This window comes from Lepus europaeus, chromosome X (genome assembly GCF_033115175.1).
Source record: "Lepus europaeus isolate LE1 chromosome X, mLepTim1.pri, whole genome shotgun sequence".
NCBI classification, from domain to species: Eukaryota; Metazoa; Chordata; class Mammalia; order Lagomorpha; family Leporidae; genus Lepus; species Lepus europaeus.
The window spans coordinates 124992567-125006820 of record NC_084850.1 but is presented as its reverse complement, the minus strand read 5'-3'; the positions used below and the strand labels follow the sequence as shown (position 1 = coordinate 125006820).

The window sequence follows — 14254 nt, the reverse complement described above, 5'->3', positions numbered from 1 at the left end:
CCTTGGTCTTTCAATAGCTAACTGATCAGGGCTGGTGCTGTGGAGTAGCGGGTAAAGCCATCGCCTGCAGCTCTGGCATTCCATTTGAGTGCTGGTTTGAGTCCCGGTGTGGGGCATGAGCGCGGCCAGGCCAGGCCAGGCCCGGCCCGGGGGCTCCGCATGCGCAGCTGCTCCAGGGTGCCCCCGCCCGAGCTGCGCGGAACAAAGCCGCGTGGAGCCAAGTAAGATGGCGCCCAGAGGAAGTAAGATGGGCGAAATCCAAAGTTGTTTACCACTAAAACTAACTGGCTGCGCAACATCAGGGGAGGTAACAAAACTAGTAACAAGTGTATAGACATAGGGCTAGTCCTATAGAAATCCCCCTGTAAGGTGATTTTTTAAGTGATTGGTTGGTCCTTAGCCCTGCCCCAATGACTTTGCAGTTTTGTGTTATAAAAGGTACTATTATACAGAAGGTGACTGAGTCCTTGCTAGACTTGGCTCCCCGCTGCGTCTGATTGTCTCCGGGACAGGGAGGCTGGGGAACGGGCGAGCGGTCGCACTTACCTTTCCTCGGACCCAGTCCATCCTTGTACGGGTGGACTAAGACCCAACATCTGGCGCCCAACGTGGGGCATGAACAGTTACTTTTCGGCCGAGGCTAAGCGGTCTCTCAGGGTAAGTGAAAACCTTAGTATGGTTTATGCAATTTCGTCCCAAAAGGACCTGGCCTTAAAGGCCTTACGCTATATGTTAAAAAGTGTCTGGGTAACTGTCATAACCTTGGCCCTTTGGATTCAGACGGCCAATCTCTTTTCTTGGAACACTTGGTCATGGGTGGAAAAACTCACCCTTAAGAGGGAGAGACATTTTGATACCGCCCTTAAAGCATCCTTCCACCCAGCCGCTATAACCCTAGCTTCGGAGGGTGAGAGGGAAAAAGAGGAAGTGCAGGACTTGGGAGAGCCTAAAGCCTCAGAGGAAGATGGTGGGGAGAGAAAATGGGCTAAGTTTGATCAGGAATGCAGAGAGCCTGTGGAGGCACGAACTGTTGAGGTAAAAATGAAAGTAAAAATCGTCCGGCCTAGCCCATCCACCCTAGAAGGGCCGGGACCACCCCCATACCTCCCCGGGGCAGAGGCGGCCTCCCCCTATGTAGAGCCACGGAGGGAGCTTTGTGATCTGGGCACTTACGATTGCCCAGGAGGGGAGAGGAGAAATGAGGCAACCTTTGCAGAAGCTTATCCGGTGGACATAAAGCAGCATAGGGAAGTGAACTCTGGGCCAGGGAACCTGCTGCCTCAGGCCTACCCTGTTAATTTAGCTCCAGGTGGCAACAGAGCTCTGGAGTGGTATCTCTGGGAAGCGAAGGACTTAAAGGGGCTTCTCAAGGCAGTGGTGGAAGAAGGGCCAAATACCCCCTGGGCCCAAACCCTGCTGCAAGATATAGCCTATCACCCATGCGTCCCCAAGGACTGGTTGGACGTGGCCAAGGCAGTCCTCACAAGTTCACAGTTCATAAAGTGGTGCGCCTTCTTTAAGGAGGAGTGCCGGGTGAGAGCCGAAGCTAACCGAGCAGCCCAGCCAGCTATCCCTATTACATATGCTATGCTGGCTGGGACGGGGGAAGGATTCTCTACGGGGGTCCAGCAAGCTGCGCTGCCTGCTCCATACCGTGAACAAGTGAGGCAGGCAGGACTTAATGCCTGGTACAAGCTGGATGAGGGGCCCACTGAATCTCCCATCGCAGGGGTGCGACAAAAGCCAGGAGAGTCATTGCCAGATTTTGTAGCTAGGGTCGAACACAGTCTCCATCGTAAGTTGCTGACTGGGGACCTTTGGGATCAGTTTGTTAAAATGCTTGTTTGGGAAAAAATGAATGCTAATCATCAAGAGGCCTGCACTGGCCTGAGGGAGGCTTATAAATCCCCAGAGGCAGTTAAAACTAAGGTGGAACTTTCAGGTGTGGCGGCAACCCCTAAAAGCCCAGCACTGCCTCAACGCACTGCGCCTCCAATTCCGCCCATGTGGCCACCCCTTTATGGTTATTCACCTCCCTTGAATCGCCCGCCGCCATCTTGTAAACAGCCTGCCTACCAACCCCACAGCCAGTCCTGCTAGGCCCCAGCGTGCTCGGTCTTCCCTGTAAATGGGGGACCATGGCTTTTCTCTGCACTCTCTTTCAGTCAGTGTAGCCTGTTGCACCCGTTCAGGCCACAGCTAGATACTCTAGGGAGACTAGTCCTTGGGCTGCTTTTTTCCTCTCCATTTACAATTCAATGCTGTCCTCACTAGGAGGGGGAAGAAAAAATGCCTTTGGCTACCACTGGCCTTACCTAAAAGAACAAAAACCTTCATCCATTAACCCTTTCCAACCTAATGAGTCTTTATTTGCAGTTAATAAGACTTTTTCTCCAGCACTATGGAAGTCTCATTCCCTGCGGCTTTGTTTCAGATGTGTTTCCCTGTCCTAAGCAATGGGCTCCTACGTTGACGACCAGCTCTTTTCTGTGCTGCTGTAGTTAACTTATCTAAGAGTTTGCACGTGTCTTAAAGGTTTCGTGTTTCATTGGATTTGTCTGTCTTTAATGTTTGAGTGATTACCTAACTCTGATCAGATCTACCCCACAGCTTTGGTTAAAATACTCAGGTTATACGTGCTAGTTTTTGGCTGAGTGGTTTGACTCTCTAACAGTTTAAATTCTCAAATGGAGTCTAACAACTTTGGGACTTCCAGTAGGATCCCTGGAACTCTCAAAGGATGGGACTCTAAATTTGTTAAAGTAACAACTGTTTGGGTCAATTCAAATTATACAAAGTGTATTAAAATGTTGTAAATAATGTCAGACCTGTGCTGTATTCATGTTCTTGCTTTCCAGCTAGAGTGGCCTTAGGAAAATGAGTAAATTCTGTGTATACAAGCCTTTATGTTGCTAACTAAAGTAAGCCAATACAGATTGGTTCAGAGAATTAAGTTAATGCCAAAGCCCTTCAGTTTGCTTGGTAGCTCACTTGCTCGGTTTTACATGTCTTTGATATGCTTTAAACTTGTTTCTCTTAACGATGAAGGTCTTTTCAAAGTTGTTAACATGTACTAGTGTCTATGTTTGCTGTCCAGGAGGAGTTATTCTTATGTTACTTAAAAGCATGGAAATGTAATTTTGACTTTTAATTTAAATAATGGTGTGGTATTCATTAATAACTCAGTGTCTTATGTATTGTGTGCTTTTCACATCTTAAATTCGATTAAGAGACTTTTTGAGTTTGTTAGCATGTATTCTCATAGATTGCCCATACATGACAATTCAAGACTATGTAAAAGTAACTACAGGTATAAAGTTTCAGGTGTGAGCAAGTCATAAAAGGTTTTAAAAGGTTTACAACTTTAAAATTGTTTACAGAGTTTTCTTTAAGTTGAGTGCTAATGCCAAAATTACATTGACCTAAAGTTGAAGTAAAAAATGTGTACTAATGTTGGCAAATATCTTAAAATGGTCTCAATCGTAAATCTTAATCTGTTTTTGCAAAAACTATAGTGTCTCTTTTTAACAGTGTCTGCTTAATGGGTTACTCTGCCATTTCTAAAGTTAGGTCATGTAAGCTCTTTTTAGCTCTGTTAAGTAGTTCTAAGTCATGTAATCATTTTGTATACTATTATGTTCAAGGTGTTTATTCAATAACAAAAAACATAAAATTCATGTTCTGTCAAGGTAATATATTGTGTACTCTACTGTCTCTGTTAAGTTCAAATTGATGAAAAGCATTGCTAAATACCTTTATGATTAGATCTGCTCTAAAAGTGTTAAGATCATCCTGTCTAATGAAGGGTTATCATTTCAGAATGTTAAAAAATTCTATTCTAACCAGATACTCTAAGTTCTCTTGGCACCTTTAACAAACTTTCTAAAAATCAAAGTTCTAAATTCTCTAAACTTTTGGTATCTCCAAAAGGGCCCCTGGAGATATCAAAAGATATATCTCTCATCTTACAGAGATAATAACCAATTGGGATGTTTAAAAGTGCTGCCAAGATGTAAAATAATTCAACACTCTACTAAAATTCCTCACAACCCACAGAAACAGGCTATGGTGGAAAAAAACCATCAATGCCTCAAAAAACAGTTATTAAAACAAAAAGGGGGAGTGGCTACCCCCCATCTACAGTTACATAAGGCCTTGTTCACCATCAATATTTTAAATTTTTTGAAAGGGTCAAGGGAGTCAAGGTTCCAAAAACATTGGGGACATTTATCCCCTAAACCTCAGATGCTTGTTAGATGGAGAGACCCTCTCACCCGACTCTGGAGAGGGCCTGACCCACTGATTCAGTTGGGAAGAGGATTTGGCTGCGTGTTCCCCATAGGGGAGTTAACTCCAATTTAAATACTGACCAGAAATATCAGGCCTATGCCCGAGGCAAGTAACAACCCACCCAGGGAGCAGTTTGCCCCTGAGGGAGATCCCCTTGTCTTTCCTCTTCCAGAAATGGATGGAGATCCAGAGGCAGGTGATGATGCACTGTGATCCTGACAAGAAGTGCCCAGCCCAGTGACGGGGGATTCGATGACCCAAACGAGATCATCAAAACACTTCAGGAGGACCTGAAAAAGACGAAGAGAACTCCAAAAAAGCCTCTTTTGGACGAGCCTTAATGGACTCTTTCCCTACCTCTTCTCTCTTCTTGGACTGCTTCTTGCCCTGCTTTTAATCCTTGCTATTGGCCCATGCATAACGAATAGGCTTATACAGTTTATACAACAGCGCATAGAGGGTAAGACAGGTTGAGGTTCATTAGCAGAGGCTGCTAGCCACAGAGGGCTACGATCCCCTGAACTGGGGAAGCACCCCCGGTGCTCTCCACATTGCCAATGACGGGTAAGATTCCGGATGGACCGGAACAACCTAAGACAGGCGGTGGAGAAAGCTCACCACGCCCCCATAATTACAAGTCACGCGACACCCCAAGACGGGTAAAGCACCCAGCGTCCTGCACCAACCTAAGACAGGGCTCATGGCCAAGCTGCCTGGGTTACCAATGACGGGTAAGGGCAAGGACGGCTGGGGGCAACCTAAGACAGGGATCGCGTGCTAAAACAAAAAGGGGGAATCTGTGGGGCATGAGCGCGGCCAGGCCAGGCCAGGCCCGGCCCGGGGGCTCCGCATGCACAGCTGCTCCAGGGTGCCCCCGCCCGAGCTGCGCGGAACAAAGCCGCGTGGAGCCAAGTAAGATGGCGCCCAGAGGAAGTAAGATGGGCGAAATCCAAAGTTGTTTACCACTAAAACTAACTGGCTGCGCAACATCAGGGGAGGTAACAAAACTAGTAACAAGTGTATAGACATAGGGCTAGTCCTATAGAAATCCCCCTGTAAGGTGATTTTTTAAGTGATTGGTTGGTCCTTAGCCCTGCCCCAATGACTCTGCAGTTTTGTGTTATAAAAGGTACTATTATACAGAAGGTGACTGAGTCCTTGCTAGACTTGGCTCCCCGCTGCGTCTGATTGTCTCCGGGACAGGGAGGCTGGGGAACGGGCGAGCGGTCGCACTTACCTTTCCTCGGACCCAGTCCATCCTTGTACGGGTGGACTAAGACCCAACATCCCGGCTGTTCCACTTCCAATCCAACTCTCTGCTAATGCACCTGGGAAAGCAGCTGAAGATGGTCCAAATGCTTGGGCCCTTGTACCCATGTGAGAGACCTGGAAGAAGCTCCTCGCTGCTGGCTTCAGCCTGGCCCAATCCTGGCCATAGTGGCCATCTTGGGAGTAAACTACCATAGTGAAGATCTCTGTCTCTCCTTCTCACTGTCAGTCTTTCAAACAAATAGATCTTTAAAAAAAAACTGATCCAAAAACCAAATATAGACTAACAAGCATTTTATATGGCTACATAATAAATCTGCACACACAATAAATTTGGTGCATACTCTAACTACAAATAAATCACAAAAAGTTACAAAATTGACCCATTAGTAAATTTATATTATTTCTGATCTTTTTTTCCTCATGAGTTTAAAGATTTTGGGGGCTGGCATTGTGGCCACCACCTGCAATGCTGGCACACCATGTTAGCACCAGTTCAAGTCCTGGCTGCTCCACTTTTTTTTAAAGTTTATTTATTCATTTGAAAGTCAGAGTTAAAGAGAAGGAGAGGCAGAGGGGCCTGTACTGTGGCATAGCAGGTAAAGCCGCTACCTGCAGTGCCGGCATCCCATATGGGCTCTGGTTCGAGTAACGCCTGCTCCACTTCTGATCCAGCTCTCTGCTATGGCCTGAAAAAGCAGTAGAAGATGGCCCAAGTTCTTGGGCCCCCGCACCCTCATAGGAAGACCTGGAGCAAGCTCCTGGCTTCAGAGAAGCATAGCTGCAGCCATCGCAGCCAACTGGGGAGTGAACCAGTGGATGGAAGACCTCTCTCTCTGCCTCTCCTTTTGTGTAACTCTGACTTTCAAATAAATAAATAAATCTTAAATTAAAAAAAGGAGAGGCAGAGAGAAAGAGGTCTTCCATTCGCTGATCCACTCCCCAATTGACCACAATAGCCAGAGCTGTACTGATCCAAAGCCAGGAGCTTTTTCTGGGTCTCCCATATGGGTGCAGGGGCCCAAGGACTAGGGCCACCTTCTACTGCTTTTCCAGGCCATAGCAGAGAGCTGGATCAGAAGTGGAGCCGCCAGGACTCAAACCGGCGCCCATAAGGGACGCCAGCACTACAGGCGGCTTTATCCGGTATGCCACAGCACCAGACCTAGCTGCTCCACTTCTGATCCAGCTCTCTGGTAACGTGCCTGGGAAAGCAACAGACCAGATGGTGTTCCTGACTTCAGCCTGACCCTGGCCCAGCCCCAGTTATTGTGGCCATTTGGAGAGTGAACCAGCAGATGGAAGACAACTCTATCTCTTCCCCCATTTCCCTCTCCCTATATAATTTTTTGAAAGGCAGAGTTATTTTAAAAATTTATTTGTTGAAATTATGAGCAACAGACTTCATTAAATAAAAGAATAGAAAAAAAGTACCCCAAACAGTACACTAATTACTGGTGCTCCGTGACATAAAAAATGATTATTACCAGTTTGGTCATTATACTAAGAGTGGCAGGTGCCTTCCAAGAAGGAATTTTAAACTTCATTTACATATACATGAGTAAATACATATACCCATATATTAATTGGATCCTTGAAAGGTCACTATTTTAATTATAGTTAATACTCCCATATTAATAAAAGCAATCCATAGTTTGCATATATCAATATCAGTAACTGAAATGAACTTCAATTAAGCATGGATAGAGTCCCTCTAAGAAAACTATGGACTAGGAGCATTTGGCTGGTACAACCAACAGGCCCATCACAAGAGATCTCTTTCTGCCATCGCTTTGACACACACACACAGGAAGTAGAACCACTTAAAAGAGCTTAGTCCCCAAGGCTCCAAGGAACAAGAGCTCAAATTCTGAATGTGATTTCTACTCAAAGTGATTATGCAGCTACCCTGGTCATTTTATAAATGAGATGTTTATACAACTTCCAGCTTTAATATATTTGCTTCTTCAGTTTACACTATCATTCCATAATACATCTCCCAAAAATTAGAATAGTTTGTCACCACGTGGACATAAAAGATAAAATCCATGCTTGCCTTCACGAATATGCAAGATTCCCTGCTTCCTAGGGTCCTGAGAGCCTTGAGTCAGTCCTCTGCCAGGAGTGAGCAGCCCCTTGCTCAAGGCGCCAAGCCTATAAAACAAGATAAAACACACTTAGAACAGGTTCCAGAGCTTCTTCCTTGACAGCTCCGAAGACGCCTCCTCCCAGAGCATGTGGTTACACCACAATGTCATGTTTCACTGTCTCGTGGAGCCTGCACTTGCTTCACAAGTATACATATGTCTGCATACGAGGTTAGTCCATAGTCTTCTCTCCAACTCAACATTTCTTGCCAGCAGAGACCAATTAGGTAATTATCTACAAAGTAAATAAAAGACGGCAAACAGGTTTAATAGATTGATTCTTGCTCTATTTTACCAGCTTCAGAAGCCCTGAATCGATTTGGTAAACAACTAAGCAAATTAATTATGAACATTTATTTTGTTCTTGATTATCACACTGTATTTCCTGAATAAACAAGATAAGTGCAATTATAACTGAATCAACTTTGAACATTGAACTAGCCATTCCCAGACTCAAAGAATTTATTGGACTTGAGTAGAAATTTCCAAGATCTCCAACAGAATAAAACAGAAGTTATTTATCCAAATCTAACTGATTCTCCCACACTAAATTGTTTACATTGATTTGTGTTCACTATTGCTTAACTGTTGGCTCCCAAAAACACATTATCATATCGCTGTAACACACATGTATCTGGGATTAAAGACTGACTGGTGAGGGCACAGCTGAAGAAGGCAAGGCATTGAAGGTCACGAAGCACACATACCGCCACTCCTTCTAGCTCCAATCTCTCGTAAATTCTCACTACTGAATACAGGGATAAGTTATGATTAACCAAAAATTTAAAAAGGAAAAGTGTATTTTTAATTTTCTTTAGAGCTCAAACTATCATATAAAATTTTCTCCTCAATAAAAGCATTCAGGCAAAGTCTCTCTTCAAAAATATTTTGAAATCTACATGTAGGAGCCAGTGCTGTGGTATATGGTATATGGTATATGGGTGCTTGTTCAAGTCCTGGCTGCTCCACTTCAATCCAAGTCCCTGCTAATGCGCCTGGGAAAACAGTGGAAGATGGCCCAAGTACTTGGGCTCCTGCACTCATGTGGGAGACCAGAAAAAGCTACTGGGTTTGGCCTGACCCTGCCCTGGCCACTGCAGCCTATGGGGAGTAAACCAGCAGATGGAAGATTTCTTTCTCCTTCTTATCTCTGCCTTTCAAATAAGTAAATGAATCTTTAAAAAAAAATGTAGTCTTGACACATGTGTGCTGCTACAATAAATCCTTGACTTTCATCAAGTCAACTAGTCTAGTAGCAAAGAACAGAAATAGGAGCGTGCATTTCCTGGTCAAGTCTAGATAGAACCCAATTCCTTTAATTGCCCCCCCAACGCACACACACGTGCACATGTAAGTTGCTCTTTTCACATTCTCAGGCTACCTCCCTTATGGGGAAGGCCTTCAAAAAGTTCAAGAAAATGCATATTATGAAAAATTATGCATGGATTTCAAAGTCTCTGTATCAAAATAAACTTAAATTATAATTCCACGTTTCCATGAACTTTTTGAGGTTACCCTTTTATATACAGTCATTTGTGGCATGATGTTTTGGTCCATGAAAGACTGCATATACACTTTTCACCAAGATGGAGCCGAAGGCGAAGAAGGAAGCTCCTGCCCCTCCTCAAGTCAAAGCCAAAGCGAAGGCCTTGAAGGCCAAGAAGGCAGTGCTGAAAGGCGTCCACAGCCACAAGAAAAAAGAAGATCCACACATCGCCCACGTTCCGGCAGCCCAAGACACTACGCCTCGGATGGCAGCCCAAATATCCTCGGAAGAGCGCCCCCAGGAGAAACAAGCTTGACCACTATGCCATCAGCAAGTTCCCCCCGATCACTGATTTGGCCATGAAGAACACAGAAGACAACACACTGGTGTTCATTGTGGATGTCAAGGCCAACAAGCACCAGATGAAACAAGCACTGAAGAAACTTACGACATTGATGTAGCCAAAGGCAACACCCTGATCAGACCTGATGGAGAGGAGAAGGCGTATGTTCGGCGGGCTCCTGACTATGATGCTTTGGATGTTGCCAACAAAATGGGGATGATCTGAGTCCAGCTGGCTAATTCTAAATATATGTTTTTCACCATAAAAAAAGGGACTGCCTATACAATGGTATTCCCATAATATTATAATGGAGCTAACATTTTCCTATCACCCAGTGAATGAATAAATGAAAAAGAGGCAAGAGGAAAGATAAATGCATAAGAAAAAGAACCCCCAAGAAAATTCAGTGAAATGGTACATAAGTTCCAGCAGACCTCAATCAGCTCCTTAAAGAGTTTGAAAACATGGATCCCAACACAGAAAGGTTTTCATTAACAAAGAAGAATGTTCATAGTGCATCATCTGTTTACAAGCAAATCCATGATGAAAAAAAGAAACAAACCAAGCAAATCACCAGGTATTTCTGAAAAGAAGGACACTTTCTCAATGGGGACTCAGGTCCCTTAGGATGTGTCCAGAAGGTAGCGTTGCTATCACAGGTGATATCAGTTGTATGCCTGTTACTGCCCCCAAGGCCTTCCAGTGGGACAAGATGCGGAGGTGGAAGACCCTATTGAACATGATCCTCACTCTGTGTAGCCCTAGGCTAGTGTGTGTGTGTGTTCATTTTTTAAAAATATTAGACATTTAACATTTTTCTTTTTAAAACATTAATTTATTTTCATCTACTTGAAAGACAGAGCAACACAAATGTCCACAACCACCAGGGGTGAGCCAAGGCAAAGCCAGGAGCTTGGAACTGCATCCGGGTTTCCAATATGGGTGGCAGAGGGCCAACCCCTTGAACCACTATCTGCTCCCTCCAGGGATGCATTAGCAGGAAGTTGGATCAGAAGCAGAGTAACCAGAACTCAAACAAGCATTGTGATATGGGATGCAGGCACCCCAAAAGGCTGCTTAACCCAGCGTGCCACAATGCTCAGTCCTTAATTTTTAACAGAAAAGTGAAAGTAAGGATTAAATTTTTTTTATTTTTTAAGGTTGATTTATTTGAAAGTCAGAGTTACGGGGGTGGGTGGGGAGGGGATGTGTCTTCCATCGGCTGGTTCACTCCCCAGTTGGCTGAAATGGCTGGAGCTGCGCTGATCTGAAGCCAGGAGCTTCCTCTGGGTCTCCCATGCGGGTGCAGGGGTCCAAGGACTTGGGCCATCTTCCACTGCTTTCCCAGGCCATAGCAGAGAGCTGAATTGGAAGTGGAGCAGCCGGGTCTTGAGCAGGCACCCATATGGGATGCCGGCACTTCAGACCAGGTGTTAACCCACTGTGCCACAGTGTCGACCCCACAGATCAAGTATTTTCAAAACAGAAAAAGTCTACAGGGGCCAGTGCTGTGAGTCAGTGGGTTAAGTCACCGCCTGCAATACCAGCATTCCATATGGGCACCAGTTCAAGTCCCTGCTGCTATGCACATGGGAAAGCAGCAACAGATGGCTAAGTACTTGGGCCCCTGCCATGTGGGAAACCAAGATAGAGTTCCAGGCTCCTGGCTTCGGCTTCGCCCAGCCCCAGTCATTGCAGCCATTTTGGGGAGTAAACCAACAGATAGAAGATCAATCTCTCTCAGTAACTGTCTTTCAAATAAATAAATGAAATCTTTTGGTTTTTTTTTAAAGCATAGAGTAATAAAGAAAATATTTTGTACAGTTGTATAATGTATTTGTGTTTTAAGCTAAGTATTTATAGTCCAAAAGTCTACAAAAATTCACAAGTTTATAAAGTAAAAAAAGTTATAGTTGGAGGCCAGCGCTGTGACGTAGTGGGTATAGCTGTGGTCTGCAATGCCAGCATCCTATATGGACACCAGTTCAAGTCCTAGCTGCTCCATTTCTATTCGAACTCCTTGCTAATGGCCTGAGAAAAGCAGTGGAAGATGGCCAAGAGCTTGGAGACCTGAAGGAAGCTCCTGTCCTCAGCCTGGTCCAGCCCTGACTATAGCAGCCATCTGCGGAGTTAACCAGTGGATGGATGATCTTTTTTTCTCTCTCTCTCTTTCAAATAAATAACCTTTGTAAAAAAAAAAAAAGTTACAGTAAGCTAAGGTTTATTACTGAAGAAAAAAATGTTTTGAAATTAGTGTAACCTAAGTGCATCATTAACATCCTTGGCCTTCCCATTCACTTGCCACCGACTAACTCACCCAGAGCAGCTTCTAGTTCTGCAAGCTCCACCTACGGTAAGCACCCTGTACAGGTGCACCATTTTTTAAATCTTTTATAGTTTATTCTTGCTGTACCTTTTCTGTGTTTAGATAAATACCATTGTATCACAGCTGCCTGTAGTATTCAGCACAGTAGCATGCTGTACAGACTTGTAACCTAGGGGAAAAACATACCATGTGGCCTAGGTGTATTGTAGGTTTGTTTAAATCTGTGTTTATACCACAGAGAAATCACCTAACTGTCCATGTCTCAAAACATATGCTCATCCTTGAGTGCTGCATGATTGCAGAGGGAGCACCTGGGTGAAGACAGTACCTGAGGGTTAGAGGCGTATCCCCTTACAGCTCTCAGGGGTCTTACATCAAAACTTCTAGGTCTTTAGAAGAACTGTTAAGCGGCCTTGGGGACACTCAGCCCCCAGGACCCCATGATTGAACCTTTCCAGTAACAAGTGACCTAGGAGCCCAACCTCTCCATGGTCTGCTTGCGGAATCACACAATCACGTGGAGGTATGAAAAGAAATGTCTCGGCTTCATCTTGAGTCCCAATATGAAAAAGTTTTGATTACAGTAACAGGCAGTGCCACTCATATGCCCTCCAGTCTAAGGCAATACCTCAATTTTCAATTTAGAGACTAAATGAACTCAGGTGCCTCTTGTGAGTCTGGGAAAAAAAAAGCTGTGAAGGTTGCCCACTCATCAACCTAATCCTTACACAGTGTCTGTATTCATGTGTGAACTTTCACTAGACACTGCCACAGCCCATTTCAGGTTCCATGGGACGCATGAGACAAGCACTCAGGGCTCTCAGGGTTTAGTGCAAAGGAGAGCCTCCAAACTGAGGGAGGTCAGTCCCTCCCAGATTTCAGAATCAGACCATGGAGGCTGTGGGAGGCCTTTCACAATATAGCCAATGCAAACTAAAGTCGACTGAGCTCCTCCTTGTAATGATTTTCAGCCTGTCTTCAAATAATGTAGCAAAGCCTTTGTTCTTTTCAAGTGCTGTAAGCAAGAGAAAGGGAAATTCAGAGAACCCTTTCAACAGATAGCAAGGACTCTAGGAACCGTGGGCGAGAGAAAGATACACAGAAATAGAAATATAGAACAGATATAATGTGGAAGGAGAGCGCAGAGACCCAAGGCCAAGAGAACTGGCGGGATCAATGTGGATCGGAACTCTGGGCTACACCGAGGGTAGAGGGTTAGAGGCAAGGAAGGCCCACTGGCAGTAGATGCCTCCAGAAACTGGAACAGGTGTAGCACCCTGAGACCCAGCCAAGAATAAAGAACTTGGAAAGGCAGGAGTGCGGGGAGGGGCATGTGTGGAGGAGAGCGACACAGCCCTGGAGTCTAAAGCCATCAGTCCTTAATTGTGCCAGCTGGGAAGATTACAGACCAAGTAGTCCAATTAAAACACCACCACCCCCTTTACAAAGGCCTTGCTACTCATTAAAGGAAAAGTTTCAAACTAGCACCAGAAACCTAGTCACACAGACCTAAAGGCCCAGACAACCAAAACATACCCTGCAATCTCCACCCAAGTTACAACACATTGAGGTTAGATTCCAAGTGGGTCAAGTGCTAAACCCTAAAAGTGTTCTCTGAAGAAAGGCAAAGACGGGAGACGTCTGGTGGGACTGCAAATACGAGCTTTCTGCCCAGGCGCTACAACACAATCGTCTCCAACCACATCCCCGATGAGCAAAGAGAAAGGAATTTCAGGGAACACCCAGCTTCCTCCCTTAAAAGTGAGGCTTTACTCTGAAGATCAAACCCCGGGCTAGCAGTCTCTAAGGTGGAGTGGGGTGCCCTGCCCTAAGCCGACAGACCAGTGTCAGGGCGGGTTCGCAGTGGGCGGGCGCCCTTTACCCTGAAAACTCAAATGCCCACGGCGTGAGTTCAGCGCGCCCCTGCCCGCTTCTTCCGCCTCAGCCCGCTCCCAGCTGAGACGGAGGACGTAGCCGCCCTTGGACAGCGCCCTGCGAGGTCCTCCCACGCCCTGCTACCTACCGCATTGCCGCCCGCCTCATTGCGCCCGGCCGCGGTGCCAACAGCTGAAGAATGCGCCCCACGCGCCGGTCGACAAAGGGTAAGTGGAGCGATAAAGATGCACGCCAGCGAACGCGAACGCGAGATGGAACCTCGCTCCCCACGACCACGCCCTTACGGGAGGGCGGGGCCACGCTGCCCGAGGGCGGAGCCGTTCTTCCCGAGATGGGAGGGGTGGGTTGTCAGGTGGGCGGGGCTTCCCCTCCTGGGGCGGGGCCACGCTGAGAGCGGCCTTGGCCACGCTGAGAGCGGGCGGGGCCACGGAGGGGTCGCGATTCCGGGGGCGGGGCCGCTCTTGAGGGTGAACGAGTTGTCAGGAGGGAGAGGCTGC

General features: G+C 46.0%; 1 protein-coding gene across 3 annotated transcripts in view; it reads right to left on the bottom strand.

Moving 5' to 3' along the window:
• ACOT9 (acyl-CoA thioesterase 9) overlaps positions 1-14040 on the bottom strand; it is a 51736-nt gene extending 37696 nt beyond the window's left edge. For 2 of the 3 annotated variants that reach the window (XM_062184500.1, XM_062184502.1), the window contains exons 1-2: positions 13885-14040; positions 7616-7713 (exon numbers count right to left, since the gene is read on the bottom strand). In XM_062184500.1, the coding sequence (XP_062040484.1) occupies positions 7616-7713; positions 13885-13904 (118 nt within the window). In that variant the 5' untranslated portion in view covers positions 13905-14040. The remainder of the gene's footprint in view (positions 1-7615; positions 7714-13884) is intronic. The other variant, XM_062184501.1, reaches the window with a different exon arrangement.
• Positions 14041-14254: the final 214 nt, after the last annotated feature.